This window comes from Mytilus trossulus, unplaced genomic scaffold (genome assembly GCF_036588685.1).
Source record: "Mytilus trossulus isolate FHL-02 unplaced genomic scaffold, PNRI_Mtr1.1.1.hap1 h1tg000215l__unscaffolded, whole genome shotgun sequence".
NCBI lineage: Eukaryota > Metazoa > Mollusca > Bivalvia > Mytilida > Mytilidae > Mytilus > Mytilus trossulus.
The window spans coordinates 415,539-437,120 of NW_026963312.1; the positions used below are offsets into that span (position 1 = coordinate 415,539).

Sequence of the window (21,582 nt, forward strand, 5' to 3'; positions counted from 1 at the left end):
ATTGGAATAAAACAATTCCTTGGTCAAGTTGTCGCAGGCACTAAAAAAATAACAGTTTGTTGTAAAATTACCTGCAAAATCAATAATAATTACAATATTTGAATGATAGCAGAATGTTAACCCCCCTCACCTCACCCAGTTGCAAAAATTAGTGATTTTGAAGTTCATCATAACAAACTTCAAACATCAGGAAATGTTTTAACATAATAAGTAGCTTTCCAAAACAGAATTTGAAAAATGAGAAAATAGGGGGCCAAAACAGGCCTTATCGTACCTTGTCCTTTATTCTCGTCCTTATTTCACATGAAATATTTGTCACTAAGCGTTGTACGTAATTAACAAGCAAGGTATAGCTATATTATATAACTCAATGGCGTACATGTAGAAAAAAAACTTCACTGTTGATGTGATAAATGATAGGTCACAATTATATAAATAAACTCATCATAGATACCAAAATTAAATTGTGTTTTACGCCAGGTAACAAAAGACTCATCAGCTACGCTCGAATCCAAATAAGTAAAAAAGGCCCAACAATTTAAATGACCACCATTCCTAAAAGGTTTGCCAAATACAGCTTAGGTAATCTATTGCTGCGGTAGTAAAGCCTTAGAATCTCATTTTTTTGTAAACAGTAAATTTATAAATATGACCATATCAATGATAATTCATGTCAGCACAGAAGTGGTGACTACTGGGTTTGTGATACCCTGGCCTCGGGGAATTAAAACTCCATTAACAGTGGCATCGACCCAGTGGTTGTATATGAACTCATCACAGATACTAGGATTCAATTTTGTATTTACGCCAGACGCACGTTTCGTCTACAAAAGACTCATCAGTGAAAAAAGTTAAAAAGGCCAAATAAAAGAGATAAGAGGTAAGAGCATGTTCAGTAAAATACTGCATTTAGTCAAATTTAGGTAGTGTTCATTTCATTAAAAAGAAGCAATTGGGAATGAATAGGCGGACATCACAGCAATGGTTCAAAAAGATAGTAACTAATACGCATGACACATAAATTTATTATATTATTGCACTGATATATTGCATCATGTAAAACACTCAAAAGGCTTTTTTTTTGTAACTTATGCATTCGGATCATACTGTGGGACGATGCCTTGTTCTCCAAATTCTTTTAACCATCTTACAAACTTGAGTGGAAAGAACCTAAAAATTCAATATAAAAAGTTAAAAGTTACAATGAACAATGTGTTCACACAATTTTTTGTTAATAATTAAAATTTAGGCCTAGTTCATGGTATGAAAGATTTATAAATGGATATCAATCTAATCAATAATAGTGTAGATGACACATAGCATGTTTCGTTTTATATCTGTACCTCAAAACTACGCCCTTTATTGCGGGTTACAACAACAAAACGTAAATTTAGCTTTTAATAATGTGTATTTGTTGGTTTATGAATGTTCTTATATAATGTCTTGTTTGTTAACACAGTAGAAACAAATCCAAAGTACACAGATGCCCCACTCGGACTATTATTTGCCATGTTCAATGGACCGTGAAATTGGCATTAGATTAGAAAGATCATACCATAGGAAACATGTGTACTAAGTGTCAAGTTGATTGGACTTCAACTCATCAAAATCTAACTTGACCAAAAACTTTAACCTGAAACTCACACTTTCATTTTCTTTGTTCAGTGGACCGTGAAATTGGGGTCAAAAGACTTATTTGGCTTTAAAATAAGAAAGATCATATCATAATGAACATGTGTACTAAGTTTTAAGTTGATTGAACTGCAGCTTCATCAAAAACTAACTTGATCAAAAACTTTAACCTGAAGCGGGACAGACGAACGGACGAACGGACGAACGAACAGACGCACAGACCAGGTACTATCGTAGGTGAGGAAAAATTACATTGAGATCTTTCCAGGTACTTGTTATGTGCTTATGATGTTCTTGTGCTTATCGTAGGTGGGTTATCGTAGGTGGGTTATCATAGGTGGTGTTATATGTGCTTGTGCTTATCGTAGGTGGGGCATATAACTGTTTGTGTTGTCTACTTTTTACATTGTATTTGTTGTGTCTAATATGTTTTATTTTGTTATTAGTTTCTTGTCTTATTTTTTTCATATGAAGAAAGAAGATGTGGTGTATTTGCCAATGATACAAATTTCCATCAGGCAAAATGACGTAGAAATATGCAACTATCATACCTATACGTTAATCTGTGTACGATAATGAACATGGCCATCATATGGCATGTTATGTCATGATAAGCTCCGACATGACAAAAGCAAAACAATTTACACAAGAGCCTTACTATCCTAAGCATATCATATCTGTTTAAGCCTTCATGTTTTCCGGATTTCTTGTTTTTACGTTTTAATGTCAACACTTTAACTTTATCAGTCTCAAATTTTCTATACTTGTATTGATCATAGATTTGACTATATACATAAATTTGATTAATTCATAACTTACATTTGCAGTTTCAATCCAAAATGGAGGTCTCTAGGTATATAAACATGCTCTTCATCACACTGAATACTATTAACGACTTCAGCGCCCACTGTTTCCGGTGTAGAAATTTTCATTAACCTATATATTGACAATCTTAAGTTCAACATTGACATAAGAGCGCGATGTTTGGCTAGCCACAAAACCAGATCTAACCCAACATTATTTTCTTAAAATGTCATGCACCAAGTCAGGAAAATGGCAGTTGTCATTTTATAGTTCACTTCTGTGAGTGTTGCATTGTCGTTGTGTCTTTTGTTTCACTTTTAGTATTTCTGTTGTTTCGTTGTTTTCTCTCAGTTTACTTTGTAACCCGGATTTGATTTACTCAATCGATTAATTACTTTCGAACAGCGGTATACTACTGTTGCCTTTATTTAAGGAACATTGATTTGAATTTATTTCCAAAGCATCTATTAAGCTGTAAAATGCAACTCATATTATTTTTCAAAATGAATAATACTATTTTAACTGTTCATAATAAGTTGTAAATAAAAACTTACTCAATTTTAATCGTAAATTTCTTATTACATAACGAACAATTATAAATGTCCATTGTCCATCTGTTCAGCATTTATAATTGAGTCTTTTGTTCATTTTTCAGAAGCAGATTCAGAAAATTTATATTTTAATATGACGTGCTTCTTTTGCTTTGTGAAAAAAACCCATGCTCTAAATCCAATAAAATTTGTTTTAAATATGCGTATATTGACTACTGCAGAATAATGAATCTTACTAAATCCGAATGCATTAAATATATTTCATTAACTTTAAACTCTTCAAAACTCTTAAATGATGCACATGTTGTTACTCATTCATTTATCATGACTGTAATGAGTTGCAATTCGAAATTGACATATTTGACCTAGATACGACAACCGTTCATGCTTGCTGTTCAAACTCCTCCCTTTGAAAAATCACATTGCCAGTCGTTTGCCTTTTTATAAACAAAAAAGGGAGGTTCGTAAAAGAGCCTAAACATGCGCTCTATTAATTACACTAAGACACATCGGACATAGAATTTTACGTCATCATGTTTATTATCCTAATCAGAACCGAAACAATTGATGCAAGATATATTTTATTGTAGCTTTAACATGTGTATGCATTATATTCGTATTATTTAAGCCCTCATTGTCGCTCGGGCAAAAATTATCACACATATAATGCCTACCAATGTTAAAACTACAATAAAGTATAGCTTGCATCAACTATTTCTTAATTCTTTATTTTTCATGCTTTTTACAAAACTCTTTTTATCTTTTATTCTCCTTTTTTTGCCAATTAAATTCTGTATTATTTGTAAACACGATCCAGACCTTCATAGACAAAATGTATGGTAATTTTAAGTTGGCTTACTTGTCCTTAATCTGCTTAACCATTCCAGTAGAAACAAATGATGGACAAACTGTTGTAGTTTTCACTCCAGTTTTCCCTAATTTCAGAATCTCTTCACGTAAAGCATCGGTAAACCCGAATACAGCTGATTTTGATGAACTACAAAATATACATATAATCTTTACTATCATGTAAATAAGGATCGAGGTACATATGATTGACATTGAGACAACTATCTAAGTCCAAATGAAACGGATGTAAGCAACTATAAAGGTCACTGTACGACCTTCAACTAGAAGCAGAAGTCATATTGTCCGTTATAAAACAAACGGTCGACATGACAAAGTATCGAACAATTGAAACGAGAAAAACAATGACCTGTTTTTTGAATACTGTAGACCATGTACTATTCTATTTGGATACTTTTCTGTGTAATATAAAATATACAGCCACGTTGGGACTTTCCATTTCACTTTCAAGCCGTATGGTACATGTGGTATATGTTCTAACGTAACCAACAATGTATAGCTATTGTAATTAAATCATAGCCGCAATTATATACGGTTTCAAAATGCAACAACATGTCACCAAAGGTGAACTGCACGTAATTCTTTGCAAGGAATCATGTAGTTGCACAATGAAACATTTTAAAGTTAGGTACTGAAGCCGAAGACAAAAGTTGTCGGGTGTGATATAATAACTAAAACAAGGATGAAATGGTACTTATGTTGCTGCATATATAAGATAAATAAACTCATCATAGATACATAAATTGAAATTTCGTATCTGCACCAGACGCGCATTTCGTCTACTAAAGACCCAGCAGTAACGCTCGAATAAGAATATGTTAAAAAGGCAAAATAAAAAAATGAAGTTGAAGTGCATTGAGGAAAAAAATGAAGTTGAAGTGCATTGAGGACCAAACATTCCTAAACTTCAAAGTTTGGTTTATAGTAAATTTCTAATTATGACCATATCAATGATAATTCATGTCAACAGTTAATATATATTTATGACCATATCAATGATAATTCATGCCAACACAGAAGGGCTGGTGATACACTTGGGGAATAACAAGTGCACAAAATTCAACCTGCAGTGGCATTAACCCAGTGAAGATGGGCTACTTTAAGAACTCATCAATAAACAGATAATATATATATATAAAAAAAAAATTGGACACCAATTTCAGTCTTTGAAGCATACCACTGATAAGAAATATTTAAGGGAAACATGTAAAAAGTCTATGCATAAACCATATATGTAGCTCTATATAGGGATTGCCCCTCCTTTTATCCACCTCATAACATACTAGTGTTAACTTAACATTAAGAAGTCTTTATCTTGGTCATGCTAGCCTTCTTTGTCACAAGACATTAAGCATTCTACATTATTCATTCCAGTGTCTCCTTTTATTTTTATTTTAAACTAATTATTTTACATCCCTTGTCCTAGCTAGTTGTTTCATCACTCTACTTTGGAATGTATGAGCATGAAGGCTAAACAGCATATGAGTGCCCGAATGGGGGTGGGATATTCTAAAAGTCATTGAATGTAACTCACACATAAATATGTATACAGTTAACATTTCTAAGCAAGCTGAATATATAACTTCATTATGATTAATGCTTGTTAATGTCCAGTAACAAATATTTCAAGCAAATTCAGGACGATACAAATCAACAATTCATACAATAGCTAGATGTTGGTCAACCTGGATAAAAGGCAAGATATTTTAATTGATACTATAAAAGAGGGACTAAAGATACCAAAGGGACATTCAAACTCGTAGATCGAAAATAAACTGACAACCCCATGCCTAAAAAGAAAAAGACTAACAGACAAACAATAGTACACAAAACACAAAATTGAAAAAAATTAGGCTAAGCAACAGGAACCCAACCAAAAAGTGAGGGTGATCTCAGTTGCTTCTGAAGGGTAAGCAGATCCTGCTCCACATGTTGAAAATGAGTTTATGTTGGTTAACAGAATAAAAGAGAGGTGAAAGGTACTAAAGCCAGGATACATATTGTTGAAACAGACTCACTACTGTTATCTTGAAGAGTTGTTGCAAGGGATACGCAAAGTTCTTAGCACTTACCCTGCATATTACTGAAATAACTTTAAATAGATATAGGAAGATGTGGTATGAGTGCCAATGAAACAACTCTGCATCCAAGTCACTATTCATAAAAGTAAACCATTATAGGTCAAGGCAGGGTCTTCAACACAAGGCCTAGGCTCACACCAAACAGCAAGCTATAAAGGACCCCAAAAATTTCTAGTGTAAAACCATTCAACCAACTGTCTAACTCTATATAAAAAATGAGAACCACTTTAACTGCATAAACAAACGACAACCACTGAACATCAGATTCCTGTCTTAGGACAGTTGCAAAAAATTGCAGTGGGATTAAACGTTTTAATGGTACAAAACCTTCTCTCTTTTTCTGAAACAATACTATAACATCACAACATAGAAAGACAAAATAAAGTTTGTTTCATATAAATTATCAAAATTTTCACAAATATGAGAAAAAAAGGGGGATTTGCCTTTCCCCAGCTCCTACTGAGTACATATCTACAAATGTACCATGGTTTAAGGTTTTGCACTCACATGTTATTAAAACAATCAACTATTATATTGCTTATTAATTTTATTTATACAAGCTGTAATGTTTAACAAGGCAGTATAAAGACAAACGTTGAATAAAAATAACTTATATTATAGTTTATTATTAGTACAATATAATATAAAAATAATTGTTGACCTCCAATATCAAAACAGCCGAATAAAGTAAATATTCAAAAAAACAAGTATATAAAAAATTGAGCTTTAAAGATATCACTTTTACTGTAAAATACACAAGAGTAAAGGATCTAATGACAGTTTACAACTCATCTGTTTTAGATACCATAGATTTTTTTTAATTTTTGCCTGGCAAATTAGGTATTATTGAACCAAAAATTCAACTGTTTAATGAAGTACATATTGTTTTTATTAATATGACTTCTACTAACTAAATCTCTATTGAAAGAGACCTCTTATGTCAGTTCACCATTACCATATTACCTACATTTTTTCTAATGGTTTGCATGTAGATTTTGACAAAATCATGACATCTTATCCACAAAAATACAATTTACGTATTCTAAGAAAAAATAATACACACTATAATAAATGTATGCATGCCCCTGAATCCACAACTGATAAATTTCATTTTGACACTTACCTTAAAGCAAACGGTTTTAACATTTAACCTAACACTTTTCTGATATGCATTATGAATTTATCCTAATTTCATGGTCTTTGAATTCCTAATTTGGCATATTTATTAAACAATTTTCTTCAAAATGAACATGTGTATGAACTTATGAAATAACTTTATGCTAATGTGACCATAAATTCCCTTAAATCAAAACTTTTATTTGATTTAGGACAGACATACACACAGATTTTTATTCTTGTTATTCAAAGGCAAGGTAGGTTCATTGAAGATTAAAAGGGTAATTAACAAGGGTTTTATGGAAATACATGTCCCCCATATTACATAAAAGTCTTTGTAAAGGTCTATCAATCATTGTTCTTATAATCAGCATGGAAAGTTTATTTGTATGCCTATAGTGAATAGATTCGTTTTAAAAACGAGGTACATAGCTAAGGATGTTTGCTACTCTGTTTTAAAATAACAAGCTTTTTAAAAGACTGTTATAAATTGATGGAATATAAATAACAGAACTTGAAAAGAAGATAAAAATGACAGGTCTGTGTCCTATATTTTTGAAAAGTTATCAACTGTAAATTTGATGGGAAATAATTCTCTGTAGATTTTTCGTACATATAATATTGGCATGTTTTTTTTCAAAACTGATAAAAAAATAACCAGGGTTTTATAAGATTTTTGAATATGTTTTTTTAAACTATAAGCAATCAAATTAGCAATATTTTCATCAGTACTAAAATGACTAACCGGAAAAAACCTAGAGGATTCTGAAATATCTGACAAAAGTCAAAACATGAGTAGCGAACGTCCTAAACTTCTGCATATATATCGTACAAACAGGGAGATACAACCTTAATTCTTTCAAATTCAAATCACACATCACTTTCAATTTTAAGGTCCTTCACCACTAATAATCAATATTTTGCTTTTTGGGTTTTACACAGTTATACTGTTCATTTAAAGGAAATAAAAAATATAAACTATAAATCATTATCAAAACTTTGGACAGTAAATATTTTCAAGTTGCTAACATCAAAACTTAATATTTCAATAAAAATTGTCATGCTATAAAAAGTTTTTGGTTTTATTCAGTTTTACAATATACTGTTTATTTAAAGGAACTTATGAATATAAATTATAAATCATTATCAAAACTCTGGAATGTTAATATTTTCAAGTTGCTAACATCAAAACTTAATATTTCAATAAAAAATGTCATGAAATAAATGTATATAGATATAGGAAGATGTGGTGTGAGTGCCAATGAGACAACTCTCCATCCAAATAACAATTTAAAAAGTAAACCATTATAGGTTAAAGTACAGCCTTCAACACGGAGCCTTGGCTCACACCAAAAACAACAATTATAAAGGGCCCCAAAATTACTAGTGTAAAACCATTCAAACGGGAAAACCAACGGTGTAATCTATATAAATGCATATCAAAGGCCCCAATATATGTCATTAGAACAATATTTTTCATTTCTCATAGCCAAACTATTGTTGGTCATGACAAATAAAGAGTAGAAGATGATATTTCACAAAAATGTCATGAATTAAATGTAGGCATATCAAATGCCCCCAAATATATGTATTAGAACAATATTTGTTTGTCATGGCCAAACTTTCATCGGTCATAACAAATTTGCTGTAGAAGAGGATTTCACCATATATTACACTTTGTATAAAAATTCCATATGAATATTTTCTAATGTGATTAAAGATCAGCATAAATAGATTTATTCTCAGCTGGGGTTCTCACTTACTAATAGAGGACATTCTTAAGCTCCTCAAATATTCACTGATTTCCTCACTTTATCAGATAATAAATTACCAATTGTATTTTTAAACACACTGTAAGTTTTATGATGTCAGCCCAGCTAACTTTTTATAAAAAAAACTACATAAAAATTCTGAATGCATGTTTCACATGACAGTTTGCACACTAGAAAACCTGGTTGCATATTGCATTCAAAATATTCCTTTAAAATTGGAAAAACAAGAGGGAATCTAATCTGATTTGCTGTGTGGGTCATATTGAGGCTTAATTCCCTGTTCTGCAAAGGTCTTTAAAAATCTTTGAAATTTTCTTGGGAATAATCTGAAAAGAAATAAATAATTTAAAATAAGTTCATAAATTAACATATGCTAAATAGATGACAGATTGCAAATATTTCATGACTAAATTCAGAAGGGTTACAAATTATCACATTTTTTCAAGTTAATGGACAAAAATGTGATTTTCTTGGAGACAAGTTTTTAGAACTTTTTCAAAACCATGTAAACAATTACTGCAAGTGGATTAATTCATTTTCGTGGATTGAGGAAAATTTCATTTTTTAGGATATAAAATTTACTTGATTTTGTTGATTAATGTTTTTATTGATTTGTTTCTAGTTGAACATCTTTATTCCTTTACATTTACCCCGATATAAAAAAATGAAATCCCACTATTAGAGTTGAAGTTTACAGTACCCTTAAACACTTTCTCTACAGATAAGAACATTGACACCTTTGAAAAAGTAGAGGCTGTCAAGAGCCTGTATCTCTCACCTGACTCTACTTGGGTTTTCTAAATCATATAAAAAAAGATAAAATTTGGCTACAAAGTAACTTCACCATATCATAAGAAACATTTATGCTATGTTTTATTTCATTCCATTCAGTGGTTCTCTAAAAGAAGACTTTTGTATGCATTTCCCAAAGGTTCCTATGTTAAACTAAGTCCCCCGCTGGAAGCCACCTTGGATGATGGATCGGCTACAAAGTAACAACACTTGGTCAGCATCTCATAAGAACATTAATGTAGTGTTTGGTTTCATTCCATTCAGTGGTTCTCTAAAAGAAAACATTTGTATGTATTTCCCATAGGATCCGATGTTAAACTAAGTCCCCCGCTGGCAGCCATCTTCGATGATGGATCAGCTACAAAGTAACAACACTTGGTCAGCACCTCATAAGAAATATTAATGCCATGTTTGGTGTATTCCATTCAGTGGTTCACTAAAAAAAGACTTTTGTATGCATTTCCCATAGGGTCCTGTGTAAAACTAAGTTCCCCGCTGGCGGCCATTTTGGATAATGGATCGGCTACAAAGTAACAACACTTGGTCAGCACCTCAAAAGGAACAGTCAAGCCATTTTTGGTTTCATTCCATTCAGTTCTTCTCTAGAAAAAGTTTAAAATGCAAAATGTGAACAACAACGACCAGGGCCAGGTGAGCAAAAAATGAATTCAAAGTAAGTTTAAGACCATACCATGACCTATAGCTGTTAATTTCTGAGTCATAGGGTCTCTGGTGGAGAATTGTCTGATTGGCAACTACTGTAAACCAACTTATTTTCGCGAGCGATTTATTTTTCGCTACTTTCGCGAGTAGAAAATTAATGCGAATATCAATCTTCGCAAATATGTAAAACTTAGTTCTTTCCTTATTAAACTATATCCAGAAATTAGAAAAAATTTTCAAAGTGGTAAACGCAAAATATAGTATCCGCGAAAATAAATTGGTTTACAGTATACCACATCTTCTTATTTTTATATCAAACCCTGTATTTCTATAACTTACCCTGCCACTCTTAGTGATATGTTTAAAGATCTTGGAATGTAAACAAATTCCTGGTCATACATAATCCCTTTTACTGTTTCTAAGGCAACTTCTTTTGGTTCTAAAATTGGATAAACCCTGAAGAAATACAAGAAAGGCATCCAAACTAATCTTAATGTCAAAGGAAATCATTAGTATAATTTCGTTAAAGGATATTCTATGTAAACAAATGTGAATTATATGAATTACAATTATTATGATGTTAAATAATAATAGGGTCATAGATTAGGTTTTTACAGTTAATATAATTTAAGGTTGTGTTCAAGTATTACCACAAAAAATCGAAGTAAGCAGAACTGTGCTGTTGGTCATAAAGGTATACTTTTGACATTTTTCAGTGTTTTTGGTATTACATTTTTATCAATTTAAAGGAAATATCTGAGTACCACCTATGCATTACGTTATCTCCCTTGAAAGTGTGTTATCTCCCTTTACAATGCAGTGACTTACTTGTCTTTTGGTTCTTTAACTAGACCAGTAGCAACAAACATAGGATTGACAGTTGTGGTTTTTACTCCATCTTTTCCAAGTTTTAGTATTTCTTCTTGCAAAGCTTCTGTAAATCCATACGCTGCATATTTTGAAGCACTATTGAAAAATCAAAAAAAACATTTAAAATTTTATTTAACTGAAATTAGTAAACTTTATTCTATTTCTATTTCCTATATCACACTTGTATTTAGTCCAAATAATTATGACGTCTGGCAAGGTTACTTTAAGTTTCTTTTGGGATGAAGGCGTCCCACAAAAAATTGAAAATACCTGGAAGACCTGACCAAATCACTGCCCAGTGTCACTAAGAGGAAGATTTATAACCCCAACATATTGCAGTACTGATGGTTGGACCTAACTTCATCTCTATAAATTCAGAAATAAATCTAAGGCTTTTATCAATGCAACTCAATGAGTATTGTAATATTAAGAAATTGCATTCTGGTATATGATTCATAAAAAACTATGAAACTTTTCCCGAAGAAACATTCTTGCCACAATCATCCCTTCCCATTATACTATTACTCTGAGCCTTTTTTTTTAATTTTTAATCATTAACTAATATCTAACCTTAAATTTAATTCAGCTTTTAATCTTCTTTTGAGTCTGTATGGAATCTTTTAAAATTTCCGTTGACAAAAAAAATCGCATAAATAAAGATAAATGCCATTTGTGGTCAATCTATTTAGGCTTTTCCATAAATTTATGCAACACGACTGCAAACAACTTTAAATGGAGCAGGAACATATATATTGACATACTGTTCCCAGAATGGAGGATGAACACTAGTCTATTAAGGATGTACTTAGGTGATCTAAGGTAAAATCAAATAAATCAAGAATTCAAATTAGATACTTTAAAGGGGCACTAGCTGTCAAATTCATGGTCACCAATTTGACTCAAATTCTCATATTTGATTAATAACAATGTAAAACATTTATCCAATCTATCAAACGTTTAAAATAAACAGTTTACAGAGCATGGGGTAGATGATATGTAGGTTCGTTTCGTGTGTATTTAAATCCAGACGCCATCTAATTAACTATCGATTTGACCTCAGATGACCATATAAGCGATGTAAACACAAATAAAGATATGAATAGGTTAAACCAGCACGTGCAATTGGATTTTTATAGGTCTGTTTGATATGAATTTATAGATTAAAAATATAAGTTACTCATTGTTTTTAACCGTATAAGAAATAATTTATGTGGATCGAATTAGTAATCAAATGATTTACCGTAGTTTCACTTTCATTGTTGACATTTTTTTTCTTTAAATAACCAGTTCACGTACAATGCATGCGTTGTCAGTCTCTAGCTAGGGGGTTAAGTTAAGTTCACATGAATACCGGTTAGAATGATGATGACGTTTTCACTTGCAAGTGAATCAGTCAAAAATTATGTATAATCGCTTATTTCAACAAAATTAAAGCAAATTGATTGCTAAAAGCAAATTGTTATTTCATTATTCCAATTTAATTAATGATTAATCTAAAAAAATATATACTTATTTTTTTTATATATATCGTAGCTAGTGCTCCTTTAAGATGGAAGAGTATCAGTTAAGGATCAAAATAAGCTAAATATATTGATAGGTCATGGATCGAGCTCCCTTTTTAAGATATTTGATTTTATGAAATTTTATGAAATATGGCGGGAAAAGGCTGACTCAGACTTTTACCTTAAATTTGCATTGGTATTGTTTTGGTCTCAAATCAAAAGAAAGAAAATTAAGAATCCGCTTAATTTTTGTCAAATGAACTTATATGAGTTATTAAGTCTTATGTTAAAAGATAAATAGGTGTTATCAGGCAAAATATTTTACCATGTATCGTATGCAAAAAAAACCACCAAGTAGTCCAAATATTTGACACTTATTCCAAAACCTCACCTAAGTACATTCTTTATTCTAGAGGTATAAGCTGTACAAGTATATGCTTTTATTTTTAAAAACAGTGGGATTCATACATAAATATACATAGGATGAAACATTACACCATGCTTGAAAATACCATTGAAAGTCCAATATCATTTGACATTATTTAAAAACACATTTTTTTGTCAACAATTTTGATAAAAATGTGAGATGTTATTTTTGTCATACATGTATATGTAAAATTAGCAAATCTCAATTAATTATTGACAATAAAAACTCTTCCATTTTAACATTTAGAGAATGAATAGCAAAAGTATTATTACATGTACTTAATAGTAGTTAGATAATTGAATTTCAGTGGTAATTTTAAACTTTATGTAACATGCCATATAACAAACAAATGACTTCACATGCTTTGACTTTTATTAACAAATATGCAAGTCCCACACATGCACATGAAACATCAACAGCCGGGGGGAGCCCTTTCTAAAATTAATCACAAAATGGTTTTAAATTGTAATTTCTGTTGGTGTTTATTTGAGCAAAATCTTAACATCTAAAGCCATTTGAAATCGATTTATCAAAAAGATAGAGGTATAATTGTAAGTGGTCTTTGCTAGACCACAGAAATCAAAGGCTAGGATAATTCATATTTCAAAGAAATAGGCTTAGACAGACATTCCATAATTTTGAGGTATAAATATTTAGGCCCAGTTATATATAATTAAGAGCTAATTTTATATCATGATATTCATACGTTTTTCTTGCAATTTGATAAACAGAAAGACCAATAGGTCATGTTTGATAAACATTTAGGCCAATAGGGCACACTGACTATAATGCTATTATCAAAGCTCAAGTAGACTTAACCCATGTATGTATCTGATTAAACCAAATAGCTTACTGTGGATTCATTTATTTTCGTGGGTACCAATTTTCGTGGATTAAGAAAATCTTGCATTTTCGTGGATATTTAATTTCATGATTTTGCAGAGTCTGTATATATAAACCTATATTTAATTTCGTGGTTCTGTTGTACCCTTGAAATCCACGAAAATTGGTATCCAAGGAATAATAATGAATCCACAGTAATAATAGAACAAATCAGCAAAACATACTACATTTGTATAAGAATGTGAAATCTGAAATGAGATTATCCCTTTATTGAAATTATTTAATGAGGATGTGGTTAGACTCATTTATAAAACATCAACCCAGAAAAAAGCTAACAACAACAAATTTCATAATTCTATTTTTTTTTTACCTGTAATCTACTAAATATGCAGTCCCAGATTTAGCAGACATGGAAGCTATGGTAACAATATGTCCACTGTTCTTCTCCAACATGGCAGGCATGAATTCTTTTACTGTCTAAAAATATATAGTAAAGACAAATTTAAGAATCAAACAGTTGGGAAAATGTCATACCTTATTGAAAGTTCAAGAAAATACTAAAACTACTTTAATCTAAGGGTAGCTTGGTATTACAAAGCTGCATCTGTGAATTGAAGAGCATTACAGATCAGACTTAAACATTGTTAAACAATCAAAGAAATAAAACAAAGACTGTCATCATTTATCTAGCAATTCAATTATAAAATTAAAGACGTAAGAAAATCAAATAGTTAGGCAATTGTAGAACACATCAATTTCAAATATGAAATATAATAACACTACTTTAGAAATTACTTATTTACCCAGAAATGTGCTAATGTATTGACTTCAAAAGTTCTCCTTATGTGAGCCTCTTTAAGTTTTAAGAGTTCTCCACCATATAAAATCCCAGCATTATTCACCAGTATATCCACATCTCCTACTTCTCTTCTCATTTGTTCAGCTGTTTTGTGGATGTCGTCAGTTTTCGTTACATCAACAACAAATGCTGTAGCGGATTCTCCCATACTTCTGATCTCTGTAGCTGTCTCTTCATTGTTAGCCTGTAAACACAAATTATGTTCTTGTAGAGCAAAACCTGTTTTAAGGTGGTACCTAAAACTACAGGGAGATAACTCTGTAAAATCAGCTTCATGTTTTAATTACATTGTGTTGTAAAGGGAATATCAAGCTTCTCAATTATCAAAATTGGTGTTTGTCAAACTGCTATCTAACCAGTGTATTTTTTCTGAAAAAAGTGGTTGGTTCAAAATTTTTGAAATTTTTATATTTTTGTCAAACATGTCAAAGGGTTAAAGTAAATACATTGTCAAAATTTAATGAAAATTAAAGGAGCCAAATTAATTTTAGTGAAAGTGTTGGGTACCACCTTAATCAAACAATGCATGAATTTGAAACCTGTTAAAACAGAATTTTGTATCAGGATTCTGTAGATTCAGCACCTGTTGCTTTATACCACATTTGTTTTTCTGTCATTTTTTTTACACATACATTTGGCTGTTAGTTATCCTTATTCATGGTGTTTGGATTGTATTACATCTGTCATTAAAAGGCCTTTTATATAATTATAGCTGACTATGTGGTATGTGATTTGCTAATTGTTGAAGGCCATATATGGTGACCTCTATTTGTTAATTTCTGTGTAATTTGTTCCATTGTGGAGAGGTGTCTCATTGGCTCATACCACATCATATTCTTCCTTTCTTTATCTACAAATGTTGTAAGAAAGTGCTTGAATGAATTAACCATTAGAGAAGAGAATTTTGAGCTAGGCTGACAACCTTGTCATCCTCCTTTAAGATTTTTTTGTTTTTTGATTTTTATTTTAAATATTCTAACTTGATCTATATTTTGTCATGGTGTAAACTACATAAAATAACAAACAAACCTACCGTTAAATTCTTCAAACAATTTACTAAAGAAAAGGAAAATAAATCAAAAATGTCATTTATCTTAATACAAAGTCTTTTACAATTCTTTTAAAAATGAATTATTTCCCTTTGAACAGAAATACAGAAATCTAGTAATTAATAAGCATTTCATCAAAAGATTTATTCTAAGATAAATAAAAAATAAGTTATTTCCCTTTAGACAGACAGACAGACAGACAGACAGACAGACAGACAGACAGACAGACAGACAGACAGACAGACAGACAGACAGACAGACAGACAGACAGACAGACAGACAGACAGACAGACAGACAGACAGACAGACAGACAGACAGACAGACAGACAGACAGACAGACAGACAGACAGACAGACAGACAGACAGACAGACAGACAGACAGACAGAAAATAAAACAAAACATAAATCTATCAATACCTTTAAAATAGATAAGATAACACCTGAAAATTGTGAAATACACTAGATAACATTTGTTAAATTGATAGTCTGATAGCAAAAGGTCAGGAAATGAGATCAGTGCTGTATGATTTTTTCTCTAAATTTAAACAACAACAAAGATAAACATGATAAAGGTTTGACCCTTCAAAGTCAACCAGGATATAAATGAAAAATAAAAATAATGTGTTTTTCTTGAATGATCATAGCTAGGTAACATGACAAACATATATGTCATGTATGTACAGAAATATATTAAAAGGTATTTTATTGGTTTAAAATTTTCAATTAAAGGATTGTTACCGTTAAAAATGTTTATACACACCAACTGTGCATTACGGGCTGTAGTATAGCCAGTCAATGCTGTTAAACACTTCCATTTGTAAATGTATATACATGTATACACTAAACAAGATTCTATTACACTGTACTGTGGACAATAAGGGTCAGAGTACTTATTTACAAATGCAAATTTACAACGAGATTGTTCTCTTTGATACATTCCCATTTTCCATTCTCAATTTTATTATATAGGTAAAACAAAATGAAAGTAAGATAAAGTCGTCTGGACTGGTCTAGTACGCAAATAAGTCATAGGTCAACATCACAGTGGTCATGGTGGTCAACATTTGCACCACAGAATCGAACACCAGATACTTAAAATAGATTTATCCACTTAACGTGTCAGCGTGTGCACGGAATTGCATATAAAACATTAACCTTTTTTAAACTAATGATTACCTTGTTTACGTCCCACAAAACTAATTTAGCTCCTTTTCGTGCAAGCTCTAAGGCGATTTCCTTGCCAATTCCATGCCCCGCCCCCGTAACCAGTACAATTTTCCCGGCAATACTCTTGGGTTTGGCAGGAATAAATGCTGATATAAGAGCGTCAATATAATAATAAAATAGTCTTGGGAAGAAAATGCAGACGAAAAATATTAGTTTTTCAACAACTGTTGCCATTTCGTCTGTTAGCCTGTTAACGACATGAAATGGAAAACTCAAGAATGTTTCGAACTTAACAAAAATGAGAATGAATAAAGGAATGATAAATATGATTAACCAGGATTTCCGCACTCATTAACCCTTTTAAAACAGTCTTTTGAACTGAGGACATTTACTTTTATTGTGTACATCAATGATCTTGTTCTTTTTTTTTCGTTTATTTTGTGTTACATACTATAAATATGTTGTTTTATGGCAATAAAGATTTGAATTGAATTGAATTGAATTCAAATCACTCGAGGGGCACCATGTATATACATGTATATACAGGATACATAAATATAAGATAAGATAATTTATTTCCAATTAAAAAACCACAAGGGACATATAGAGAATACAAGTATAAGGGGAAAGGACATCGATTCGCATAGATACATATACGATATATAGAATTTAAATTACATACACAATTAGACTGTAAATAATAAAACCCTTGGTTTGAAATATATGGACTTCATCTTCAACACAACCATAGGAGCATTTTTTGCAAATTCGTTCATTTCGTGGAGTATTAGAAAAACGATCAAATTCTATCTGCAGCTTATGAGCAGATATACGTAATTTACAAATAGCACTTAATTCTAAAATCAAAGTTCTTAATTAACCAAAGAGAGATAATTGTCATAACCAAAATTTTGTTTTACTTTTAAATGATTGAACAATTTTTCATTAGAAGCATTTGTTGGGCAAGTTAATACACACCAACACGACGGATTAAGCAATTAAAAAAAGGGGGTCCCAACCCAGGGTAAAATGGGGGTGGGGTCCAACTACATGTCTGTCCCATTACAAATACATTGATTGTCCAAACAAATGGGGGGGGGGGGGGGCTCCAAACCCGTACCCCTTTTGGATCCGCCACTGTACCAATTGTCAATATATTTAGTGTGAATTAATTTGATAGATTTATTCAAAAATTTATAGTTTCCATAATGTTTTATTTCTTGTTTAATCTAAAAACAAATATAAACTTTATGATAGGCCTATAATAAACTCAATTTCTCATATTTTGTTGCATGAATGATTTTGCCAAAACTGTAGCTCGAAAATTGTAAGATGACCTATACAAGAGGATCTGATCGGGGCCCTTCATTTAGAGCCTTACTGGCGAGACATTTCTGCCACACTACCAATTCGTTCATAGACCGTCGTTTTGGCTACACTACGAATCCGTCCACAAGTCGTTTTGGGCCGCTTCCAATACAGCCACAGCTGTTTCAGTCATTTATAATAATTATTAATTCTTAATCAATTATATTCCTCCCTTTATCATGTTTATGAACAATAAAAAAAAACCACTTTACAAAGTATGCATGGCAAAACTGGCAGTTAGATCGAAACTTCAGTGGCCGAAACGTCTGTGGCCGAAACGTCTGTGGCCGAAACATCTGTGACCGTCTGTGGCCGTGTGGTCGTGAATGACGTTACGTCTGTGGCCGTGCACGACTTTACGTCTGTGGCCGTGTGGTCGTGAACGACGTTACGTCTGTGGCCGTGTGGTCGTGAACGTCTGTGACCGAAACGCCGGATAATGTTACCGGAACGTCCCGCAACGATTTCTATATTCTTTTATACTGTTCTCTATTCTTTACGTGTTTTTCACAGGCACTTGTCTCAGAAAAAAAAATATTACCTATATACCTTAAGAAAAAAAAAATACCTATATACCTTAATATAACATTAAGGTATATAGGTAATTTTTTTTTCTGAGACAAGTGCCTGTGTTTTATTTTCTATTCTCTATATCTTTAATTTTGCCTATGCTCATTATTCTATAAATTTTTGCCCTTCAGTCTGCATTTTTACATTTTTCTATTCTGTTAACCCAATCAATATCCCTTGAATTTTTTAATCTTTAAAAGTATCACCCCAATTCAACGTCCTTGGGGGACTAATAAAGGACGAAATCGTTTCTAAAAACTAATTTTACTGCTCTCAATATATTTGTGTGTGACTACCTTAACATGTGGTGGTAAAGAGAAAGAGAACAGGCATGCTAATGTAATTTGATACGGAGGATATATAGATGATTATACTATTTACAAACATCATCCCGGAGCACCCCTGTGATTCCGGTATGATACGTACTGAACTACGTTTCCAACAACCATATACAAATCAAGTATATAACATCCCCGCCCCGAAAGAAAAAGAAATTCAAAAATTTCGTGATGGTTGTTGGTAAACGTAGGTCAGAGAATATAAAACTAAAATAAGACAACACACATAATAGTCGACCATAATCAAAAAGATAATTAAAAAAAAAAATATATATATATACATGTATATGCAAGTTTCTCACTAAACTTCAACAGGTTCAAGCTATCAAATCTCTGACGCCGACTACCACACAAATCTCTTACAATGTAATATTTTCTCATCACAGTTCTGGTCTTGCGCATGAAACATTCAAATGAATCATAATTTCAGTTATGCAATTGAGGAATCATAGTCTATTTGATAAGTCTAGCAGAGACCTGAAACTCCTAATATTTCAGATAATACATTCATAAATAATATAAACTTTCACACACAGATTGGGTTAACACTGACACTCTCACTTACAAAAACATACGAAAATATTATAGGAAAAATAAACAGGTTTTATATCTAGAACATGCCAATCAACCTCATTTGACACAAAGTCTATCAATGAAACGACCAATAACAACTAGTAATAATAATACAGTGATAAGAGAAAGGTGGCAGTCACACACAGTACATTCAAAAATCATAAATCTCAATACAAATTAACAATCAAATCAAATAAAGTCTCAATTATGTCTACTGTTATCAACGATAACTGGTCCCTGGTACTGGACGAATATAATAGCGATGCAATCATCACTGATTAACACAACATCTGGATTCAGCACGTTTGGCGATGCAATCATCACCGATTATAACATCATCATTGTCAAACAAGTGTGGCGATGCAATCATCACCGAACATCAAATCACTAAGCTGGTTGTGGCGATGCAATCATCACCGATCATATAAAACATCTTCGTAGGTATTTACAAAAAAAACCACATTCAAGTAAACGGTAACGCTTTGGCGATACAATTATCACCGAATAATAACAAAATATCCATGAGCTCTGAATGTGTGATAATCTTACTTTCCAACATTTTTGAAACAATTACGGTATACTACACTAGCGGAGGTGGCCTAGCAATTATCAGCTCCTGTGCTTTTGGTGGTAGCTCCGACAACGGTTTCCATTTTGCATTTTGTGCAGGCTCGCCTATCAATTGAACTAAATAGAGAAACGAACTTCCGTGTGGTTTCTTTGCTAGAATTCGCTTTATCTTTTCCTGAGCTCCATCGCAAGAACTTAATTCACTTAGAAAATTTTCGTCACGGTATCTAATAGGTTTTTGTACAACCCGAGATGTTCGCCTTAACGGAGTAGGATTATCATTGTGTAATTGAATATCTTGTTCAGTAGGTATTTCATGTTCGGAACTTTCGGAATTAGAATCGGAACTTGTTGAAACTGGATTTTGCTGTGGAACTTGTACCAAATAATTTTGGGGATCTGGTGCTCTTATATGCGCAAGTTTTACTCGGTTAATATGAACAGGTGATTTTAATTTCCGTTTTCCGGATGGATCGCGTAATTTGATCAAGTGAGGACTAGGAATGCTGTTTACAACAAAGGGTCCGTCGTAAAGTGGCTGAAATTTTCTACCCTGACCTGTTAGAGTTCTTTGTAAATATACGTAATCGCCAATTGAAACTTTTAGTTCATTGAGTTTAATGTTTGCATTTTCTTCCATTTTTTCTCCCGAATATTGAGCATTTTTGACAACCATTTCCCAAACTGTTTTAAGTCTATCTGTTAATTCCGAAAAATAATTTTGCATATTTGGATGAAAGTCATTTAGATTGAAATGTGCTCCGAACACGGGAAATTTTGGACGTTTTCCAAATACAATTTCAAACGGAGAAAAATCTATACTGCTGTTGACTGACGAATTCATTGAAAAAGTAACAGAATTAATTTCCGTTTCCCATAATTTGTCTTTTAAAACATGAGCGGTTAGGCGTTCATTTAAAGTCCTGTGTTGTCGTTCACATGCTCCAAGACAATGGTGAGCAAAGGCGGGCGTGAACTCTTGTGTCACTTCTAATAGTTTGCAAAGTCCAGCAGTGCACTGATTAACAAATTCCGACCCACGATCTGAGACTAAAGTTTTGCAAACACCAAACTGAGTAAACATACGATAAATAACTTCACAAACTGTCAAAGCGTCATTATTTCGCAAAGGGTGCGCAAATATAAATTTACTAAACATGTCGACCG

At 32.1% G+C, this 21,582-nt stretch overlaps 2 protein-coding genes across 2 annotated transcripts; both read right to left on the reverse strand.

Moving 5' to 3' along the window:
• Positions 1–1,088: 1,088 nt before the first annotated feature.
• LOC134701090 (17-beta-hydroxysteroid dehydrogenase 13-like) lies at positions 1,089–7,081 on the reverse strand. The gene is made up of 4 exons (XM_063562231.1): positions 7,059–7,081; positions 3,847–3,984; positions 2,452–2,568; positions 1,089–1,170 (listed from the first exon to the last, which is right to left on the reverse strand). Exons 1-4 carry the CDS (start codon positions 7,079–7,081, stop codon positions 1,089–1,091), a joined length of 360 nt encoding a protein of 119 aa, XP_063418301.1.
• LOC134701098 (17-beta-hydroxysteroid dehydrogenase 13-like) lies at positions 6,603–17,267 on the reverse strand. Its single transcript, XM_063562235.1, has 6 exons — positions 17,006–17,267; positions 14,724–14,963; positions 14,291–14,397; positions 11,107–11,244; positions 10,618–10,734; positions 6,603–9,149 (listed from the first exon to the last, which is right to left on the reverse strand). The coding sequence occupies exons 1-6, from the start codon at positions 17,228–17,230 to the stop codon at positions 9,059–9,061; spliced, it is 918 nt and encodes a 305-aa protein (XP_063418305.1). The 5' UTR covers positions 17,231–17,267; the 3' UTR covers positions 6,603–9,058.
• Positions 17,268–21,582: the final 4,315 nt, after the last annotated feature.

What these genes read in the sequence shown, in the direction of transcription:
- LOC134701090 (XM_063562231.1), bottom strand. Translation starts at nt 7,081, where the DNA reads ATGTTAAAACCGTTTGCTTTAAG. An exon ending in TTAAAACCGTTTGCTTTAAG is followed by an intron (nt 3,985 to 7,058) that starts GTAAGTGTCAAA and finishes TATATTTTGTAG; the next exon opens with TTCATCAAAATCAGCTGTAT. An exon ending in GTTAAGCAGATTAAGGACAA is followed by an intron (nt 2,569 to 3,846) that starts GTAAGCCAACTT and finishes GTCAATATATAG; the next exon opens with GTTAATGAAAATTTCTACAC.
- LOC134701098 (XM_063562235.1), bottom strand. Translation starts at nt 17,230, where the DNA reads ATGGCAACAGTTGTTGAAAAACTAATATTTTTCGTCTGCATTTTCTTC. An exon ending in ATACATTAGCACATTTCTGG is followed by an intron (nt 14,398 to 14,723) that starts GTAAATAAGTAA and finishes ATATATTTTTAG; the next exon opens with ACAGTAAAAGAATTCATGCC. An exon ending in GCATATTTAGTAGATTACAG is followed by an intron (nt 11,245 to 14,290) that starts GTAAAAAAAAAA and finishes ATTTTTCAATAG; the next exon opens with TGCTTCAAAATATGCAGCGT.